We start from the raw sequence: 9,085 nt of genomic DNA on the forward strand, positions 1-9,085 counted from the left end.
GGATTATTGGAACAAATGAACATGCAGGTTCAAGTCATAAAAAATGAAACGGGGAGGCAATCGAACAAAACTAGTGACCATCATCGCGTCATTATCATAATGATCACATAAAATTGGAACTAATTTCAAACAAAGGTTGGATATTCTGTAATATTTTAATATAGACCTTTTTGTGAACGTTTACATAAGGACCTAGCTTTTTTGTGAGCCACTCCATCTCAGTAAACATGAAACTCTTCGTCAGATTATTTGACAATCCTAGTTATGTGCAGCGTTATGTTTTGACCTTTGACTTCAACTCGCTATTTTACCTTGGTTGCGAGATTTGGCTCTTTATTATTTGCACTTCTTCTGAAGTTATTTGGAATTACATTCATGCTGGACAAATGTAAGCCACGTATTAAATATTGATGTGTTTTGTTTGTTTCTTATTTTAATTGTGAACTTTACTTTTAACAATCTGTCCTTGTTCTGCAATGTTGTTTAAAGGGGATTTTTCACCTTTTGGTAAATTGACAAAATTGAAAAAAGTTGTTTCAGATTCGAAAATGTTCGTTGTAGTTATGATATTTGTGAGGAAACAGTAATACTGAACATTGAACAGGCTCTAAAATATCAATTATATGCATATTTTGACGATTTAAAAACCTGATAATTATAAAGCGTTACATCGCAAAACGAATCAATAATTCGGAGAGCTCTGTTGTTGTCGTTATAGTTTGCGATTCTACGAGGATTGCTTATATAAAGTATGAAATACATCACGAATTGTATTAGCATGGTCGAGTTGTCTTAACGGTAGACTTTTACTCCAGGACTTCAGGGCCCAGTTGTTCGAGCCCAGTTGAGGTTTAATTTGTTTTCTTTTTTTAATTGTATCCTTTTGTATCCCTTTTTTACTGGAGCTTTTTTGATCCAATTTTTACATTATCAATATAATGCATTTAATGGCAAACTTCAATACATGCCAAAATCTGTGAAAAGGCCCCTTTGAATAACACTGTATGCTTGATACAGTTATGTTGAGGACAATATACTTATGATTGTATTCGTATATTGGTATTTTGACAAGAATAATGACTTAAATTTTATCACGAAGTATTGTCTTAAGATACTCACTTTTGAATACTCATGAAAAGTAATTCACTAACAAAACTCTGATTTCACATATATGATTTTATTATATATTTTTTGGTTTACTTGTTAAATCTCCTTAAATATTTTAAGAAAACGATGACGCAAACAACATCGTTCTCATAAGGTTCAGAAGCAGGTAGGCCAAACATTCCCTTGTCGATGGTTTCCTTCAGCTCACTGTTGTTTAACACGTTAGCATCACCGGCTGATCCATTGCTTACGTCTGCCCAAATGATGTCGTGCTTTGCGTCTACCAAGGCCATGGAGACTTTGGAAGTGTAACCCTTGTAGTTGAAGAACACAGAGCCATCTCGCCGAGGTCACAGTATCGCGATGTGCGTCTCGTCAGTATGGCGATGAGCGTCTCGTCAGTATAGCGATGTGCGTCTCCTCCAAGGCAACACACGCCGAGGTCACAGAATCGCGATGTGCGTCTCGTCCAAGGCAACAATACAGTTGTGCAACTTCCAGCGGTCACTGAACTGCTTAGCGATTTATTTCACTCATCTGGCATTTCAGGATAGGGGTTTAGTTCCTCTGCAAAGTACAACTATTGCATCGCAATCATGACGGATGATCTCGGAATTTGGAGCTGTTATACTAACTGTTTATCGAACAACGTCATACCAATGCCATTTACATCGCTGCGGCTGACGCATTCGCCTTCATGAAGTGGCTCGTGTAACCACCGAACATCAACCTGCTTCATGCACGTAATTGTCGGTCCAGAGCAGATTGTATTTGGTCCATATCGCTGCCTTTATTTCCCGTGTCTTTGTCGTATAGGTCAGGGTAGGTTTGTGAAAATGCCGTGTTGGTTCGTGTTTATCCGGTGCTCTCCGTGTCCCTTCCGTTTTGGTCCGTAGCACGACCGGGTATGTCCGGGAAAATCCGTATTAGCGCCGTGTTGATTGTGTGTAACTGTCGCGTTTGTTCGTGTTGCTTTTGTGTTGTCACCGTGGTAATGGTCTTCGGACTGCCATATCCATTCGTTCTTATAAGAGACTGTGGCTTCACATATCTTAAGAATGATGCTATAAAATAGGCTTAATATGCGTAGTATGCTGTATAATATTTCATTTCATATTTTATCATCTTAATACATTGGCTAAACTTGTAACTTAATTGGGCAATTATAGCCAGTACGCTTAATACGCTTTATATTTTATCTTATTATAGATACTTTCTTAGTATGCTAAATAGGCTAAATAGGCTGTTTAAAATGCTACAAAGGCTTAATATGCTGTATGCTTCAACCTATCTAATTAACTTGCTAAATAGGCTAAATAGGAAGCTTAGCAGGCTAAAACGCTCAATATTTATATATTTAAATTTAAAAAAACTAGCCCAAAAAGTATGCTCAATATGGTAAAATTGCGAAGGATTTATGTTTTAATCTGTTTTATTCAACAGGCTGCGTAGTCTAACTACACACACGTATAAAGGCACACCATATTAACGATAAACTTGTCAGGTATTTGTGAACAAAAGCTTGGAGAAATATCCGCCTATGCATGTCTCGCTTCAAAGAACTGGCCCATGAATTGCATTCAATTACATTAATCTACGTATTCAAACGACGCATTCGTAATCTTGTTTCAATGTTTACGCGAAATAACCAATGCGCAATCGTCAAAACTGACCAATCACAAGTCATTGTGTCACACCGGTCTTACTGACCTGTGTGAATGCGCGCTAAGGATTGTGGGAAACGGACTTTTTTCCATCATGGCGTTGGTAAACATAATAAACACGGAAGTGAAAAATGGTAATTAATTATTATCAAAAACAGGCCCCATCAAACCGGGCCAGCTGTAATATATACATGGATGCAGTTTGTGCTTCAAAAGGAGCCACTTTTTATGTCAGTCTATTGTTTGTAAGAATCACTAAACACGTAACTTAGACTAACTAAACACATTGCAAGACTGTATCTTCGAAATAGTAAATAAATCAAAATCATAAATAAATATTTATAATTAAATACCTGCTAAAATTTGAGAACGTAAACAATTTAAAATAAACGCTGTGAACATTACAAGGAATCTTACATGTAGGCCTCATGTGTGAGAGGATTAATCAGGGATAAAATAAATGGAGTTCAAAGGATCTAACATTTTGAGGAGGACGTCATGGTATCTTGGACATTTGGCACTTTCATATATTTATTTAGTAGATACTGAAAATGCTGAATGTGCTAATTGCAACATCAAAGACGAGCAGGTGAGATTTTTACAGCTTTATTTTTCTTGACAATGACATAATGTATGTTTTCCATTTAATTTATATGGCGCTCTAGTCTTATTTATAAGACGCGCAAAGAATTTAGAGATACTTTTTATATGGGCTAAATTCTTTGCTACAAACATTACCCATATAAAAAGTAGCTTAATATTTAAGAGCGTCAAAAAATTGGACTAATGGCGCTCAATTTTAGCTCGGCTGTTTTCGGGGAAAACCCTAGGTATTGTCATAGACAGCTCGTCGTCAGACGTCCGCGTCGTGCTAAAACCTTTACATAGGCTCAAAAATCAAAGTGCTTCCACCTAAAACATTGAAACCTCACATGTATATGCACCTTGATGATTTCTACACACCACACCCATTTTGGGGTCACTCGGTCAAAGGTCAAGGTCACTAACCTCTAAAAATTCTTTTAATAAATTTCATTTATTCAAAACTGCACCGCAGCCTAGCTTGGCACCCATAATGTGGTGCTCTTGTTTATATATAATTTTAAAAATGTATTAATAACCAGAATAGTTGATGCATGTATAAATAAAAAGATACAGCCATGAACAGTGTGTTTTAATTTTTAATAAATATGCTTTGATTGCGTATATGCAAAACAATGAAGTCCATATATTGTTAACTGATTTTTAAAATGTTGAATGTCACACATTACGTACCAGTCCGTTTATGTACCGACACTTTATGTACCACTATCTGACACTTTATGTACCATAGTTATAATATAAAGAGATAACTAATTTAATATGAATGTGTGTTATTGATGAAATGTATTTTGTGTGATAGTATTTATGAATTTAGACTTATAGATCTATATTGGCCATAGATTTTATATTTTGTCAGATTGTCTAAGTGTCACTGAGTGTCTTAGTTTAATTTATTAGCCCAAGTACATGTAGTACTTAATAAATGATTTATTAGTCTTACCTGAAATTGAAGTAAATTATAAAAATTCATTTGTCTCTTATCTTTTCCTGACTAAGGATTATAAAGTCTAAAATGTTTGTATTATATTGTATAATTGAAATGTGATACTTTGAAGAGAAGAGAGAATGACCTTAATGTTCAAACTGTAAAAAAATCAAATTATTTCCTTCTTTAGACTTTAATCATGTTTAGAGAATGACCTTAATTTATTAGGACTGCTATGAATGAATGGAAATAACACCTATATTTTATGTAGGTGGTACGTAAAGTTTCAAAGTGCCGGTAGTACATAAAAGGTCTGGTACATGTACATAAGGTGTTACACCCTAAAATGTTCATGGTATCAGTGTTTCAATAATGTAGTGTTTCTTATTATGTATTGCTTAGGTTGTTTTGTTTCAAATTTCAAATTTGCATTTATTTTAAAGCATTTTCATTCTTTTTGTGTATTCCATGTTTTTTGTAATAAGGTGAATTATGTTGTACATGGCATCAAATATTAATTCATGGTCGCTATGGTGTAGAGAATGATGTCCGCTGGGTAGTAGACTAGTAGTAGTAGACTAGTAGTAGTAGAAGTAAGATCAGTAGTAGTAGTCGTAGTTGTTGTTCTTGTTGTAGTAGTAGATAATTAATTAATTAGTAGTAGTAGTAGTAGTAGTAAGAGTTGTAATGGTTGTGTTTGTATTTGTATTGAATTCTGATAATACAACACAATGATGCTGCTGCTAACGATGATGATGATGATGAATATGATAATGCTGCTGCTGATTGTGATGAGGATTATATGATGGGACTTTGGTATTATAAAATTTGTGAGGTTCAAACACAAAACCTGTTGGTTAATAAAACTTCTCATTTTATGACAAAAGAGCTAGATTGTAGAGTAAAAAATAAGTATAAAATTCCCTAATAGGAAAGCTACCATTAAAGGACCATGACTTGTGGGCTTCAACAAAAGCAATTCATGAAACAGTTATATCTCTTTCAAATGCATTCAATATTGCTGTTCCAATTGATATGCTCAGAAATGCTTCTGGATGGGCATACACCACTAAGTACTTTCCTTCAGTTATTTCTTCTAAAGACACATTAACAACACTGTCGCCCTTAGCAGGAATTCCGGACGCCCGCCCTAAGATGTTCCCTCCCCAGACATTTCCCCCATTTTAGTTTTAGTGCTTACATTACCCCCCCCCCCCCCACCCCACAATAAATTTATAATGGATTGGTTGAAGTATAATCTTGATTTATTATCAAAATGATTATTTTGCTTATGTAATCTTATGTAATAAACTTTTTATATGAAGCAGCTTGTTTGTTGTTTTCTTTGGATTAATCATTCATTATTTTTGTTAAACTGTTTAAGGAGTGCATGTAAATCATTAGAAAGACGTGCATGTTGGTGTACTAGAGGAATACTAGAGGAATACATGGGATATTCTCAAAATCTTACACATGTTGTTTTTAATATAATTAAATAGGATCAATTGATGAATTAATTCAGTTTGAGTCAACTTGGGCTGGGTTGTAAAACTATAGTTTTTTGTTGTTTTTAATCCAATTAAATAGGGTACTATGTAACTGTCAAAGAAAATATGCATTCATACGCATATAAGCCAAGTTTTGGATGTCACTGATATTTTCAATTTTACTAGTACCTAATTAAGACTAATTAAAACAGAATTGGACTTTCCTTGCAAAGTATTTATTATTAATAATATAATAAGCTAATGTAATCAAAACATATTGATATTTTAATAATTTAACTCAATTATATTAATAATATTTAAATTTGCCCCAAAAAACTAGGGCAGGTAGATAGGAAGGATTTTTTTTTTGGAAAACCAGCAGTGTTGTCAGTGTAAAATATTTGTAAAGCTTCTTCAATTTCAGTTTTACATTTTATGACCTGCAACATATTCTATGCTACTTTATTTTACTATGGTAAGTCATTAAAGTGTTATTTATTTTTCAACTATGTAATGTGCTAATCTCATAAAATGAATTACTACCCCATTTAAAGATGACACCTAATCTAAATTCATTAATACAATAGTTATAATTGTTTTATTGTAACATACTATTCCACTAAAAAATGACCATCATAGAACATCAATGCTGTGCGTTTACTAAAATTTTCATTGATCTCAATTATTTAAAGAAAAAAATCTATCAGGCACTTATAAAAAAATATATAATTAGGGTGTAAAATTTAACAAACTGAACAAGTCAATTTGAACTTCTCTTGCAATTCAAATGGAGCCACTTGAAATACCAAATTGTTCCCATACTAGTCGGCAATATAGCTATGACATTGTGTCTATTCATAACATGCATCAGATACACCTTCTGAAACTTTTTAAGCGGTTTTGAAAACGCTATTTCATTGCAAACTTTCGTCAATAAAGGATACATGTTGTTATACAACCGAAAGTGAAAGTACAGTTTAAAAAAAAATGAATAAAGAGCGAAATTGTTGAAAACTTACGAACATTTTAATTGATACTTACATAAGACCGTAAGACTGAACAAAATTATACTTAAATTTTAAATCATAACATGAAAGTTTACTTATAAAGCAAATTCTTCATTCATCCGCGGACTTCTTTGTGTCGTAGTCATAAATGCCTCCAAATGGAGGTGCGTGATGCGTCTAAGTATAGAGGTGATAATAACGTAGTGACGTCACCATCTATGTGATAATAACGTAGTGACGTCACCATCTATGTATAGAATGATCACAAGTATCATTTCGAAATATACTTCTGTTTTGTTAAACTTTGCACATATGTATAACGGATATACAGCAGTAACTTGTAGTTTCTAATATGATAATCATGGCGAGGATATGTGATTTATGTTTTCTGTTTATTCTTTGTGTGACCGTTTCAGCGAACAATTCCTACAACCCAGGGCAACAAACAACATGTGGATCCCTGTGTACGTTTACAGATTGTTCCGACTTGCTCCGACAAGGGTTTACTGCTAATGGTGTTTACACCATCAGGCCATCGACTCTCTGGCGACCACTTCAAGTCTACTGCGATCAAACGACTGCTGGAGGGGGGTGGACTGTGATTCAACGGCGGCAAGACGGTTCAGAAAACTTCACCAGGCCCTGGATCGATTATGCTTATGGATTTGGGTCCCTGAATGGTGAATTTTGGCTGGGGAATGAGTTCATACACCGTCTTACTTCAACCGTACCCAATAAGCTGAGAATTGAGTTGCAGGATTTTGAAAACGACTTTCGCGTTGCTCAGTACGGACGCTTCGTTGTGGGACCAGAATCCGATCTGTATAGATCAACGATTGCATTCTTCAGCGGGAACGTCACAGATTCGTTAATTCTTACGCACAACAACATGCAGTTTTCCACTGTCGATAACGGCCCAGGAAGCACATGTGCACAGTCGTACAAAGGTGGATTCTGGTACAACAATTGTCATGCGTCGAACATTAACGGTTTATATCTTAAAGGGAAACATGATTCCTATGCTGACGGTGTCAACTGGTTGGAGTTTAGGGGTTATCATTACTCTCTAAAATTCACTGAAATGAAAATCAGACCTCATTAAACATTTTACAAGTGCTTATCGCGCCACGGCACTGGATAATTTTCTGTCCATTTGATAATTCGTTTATAATTCTGTAAAGACAAATGTTCGATAAGTGTATTGTTGTAATATCTTCACTTGAAACTACTGTTAAAGGATAGCATTTTGCATATTTTGAACATTAATTAAGTGTAAAAATGTATTAGAGGAACATTAAGCTTCAATAAAATCCTTACCTTCCAAAAAACCTACCGTGATGTGCGTTGTTTTGTTTATTTAAACCTCAAACGTACATTTTATTACACAAACTGGGCAACGTTAATCATTTCGTATACACCAAGCCCATTCCGAACATTTGAACTCTGTTATATAACAATACATTGGAATGAATCAATCACTTCGCCGTACCTTAAAACTGTATTCGTTGCTCGGACTGACAACTATTTTGTAACGTTAGTGCGCAATGACATTATGAACATTTTCTTAAAAAAATATCATAGTTCATCATTATCACTTACAAACAAGTTGAGCAAAGAAACTCCGCTTTCTCTGTCGATGTTTTTTACGGCGTATCTGTCATAGGGTTTTGACCTTGTTTTCTTGGGTAATTTTATGCGGCCGGAAAATTGAATGCCAATCGAGGTTTCCAGTCAACTCGTACCTAAGTCAACTCGTACCCTAGTCAACTCGTACCCGATTTGGTCAACTCGTACTTTAGTCATTTTTCAGATTGGTCAACTCGTACCTTTTTAATATTTGTTCTTTATGGAAACAAATTGCGATGGGTGTTTGCATGCATTTGATGTTTTTTATGTTTATTGCAGGTACGAGTTGACCAAATAATTCTGTTGTACTGAGCAAGTGTGACAACTAAAAAGTATACAAATCGTTCTGATACAAATTTCTTTGTTTCATTTTTTTTGTATTGTGGCAAAAATAAGATTAATGCCAAATTCTATTATGACAATGCCATTTTTTTTTTTTTAATTAACTGTAAGCAATATTGAATTAGTTATTTTAAAACGTAAATTAGTTAAATATAATTCACGTTCCATAAATACATCAGTGCATTTGATGTTTTTTATGTTTATTGCAGGTACGAGTTGACCAAATAATTATGTTGTACTGAGCAAGTGTGACACCTAAAAAGTATACAAATCGTTCTGATACAAATTTCTTTGTTTCATTTTTTTTGTATTGTGGCAAAAATA

The 9,085-nt window shown here is 34.3% G+C and overlaps 1 protein-coding gene across 1 annotated transcript; it reads left to right on the plus strand.

Annotated features, from left to right (window-relative positions):
• The first annotated feature begins 276 nt into the window (after positions 1–276).
• LOC127836547 (fibrinogen C domain-containing protein 1-like) lies at positions 277–8,126 on the plus strand. The gene is made up of 2 exons (XM_052363201.1): positions 277–388; positions 7,210–8,126. The coding sequence occupies exons 1-2, from the start codon at positions 376–378 to the stop codon at positions 7,893–7,895; spliced, it is 699 nt and encodes a 232-aa protein (XP_052219161.1). The 5' UTR covers positions 277–375; the 3' UTR covers positions 7,896–8,126.
• Positions 8,127–9,085: the final 959 nt, after the last annotated feature.

This window comes from Dreissena polymorpha, chromosome 6 (genome assembly GCF_020536995.1).
Source record: "Dreissena polymorpha isolate Duluth1 chromosome 6, UMN_Dpol_1.0, whole genome shotgun sequence".
NCBI classification, from domain to species: Eukaryota; Metazoa; Mollusca; class Bivalvia; order Myida; family Dreissenidae; genus Dreissena; species Dreissena polymorpha.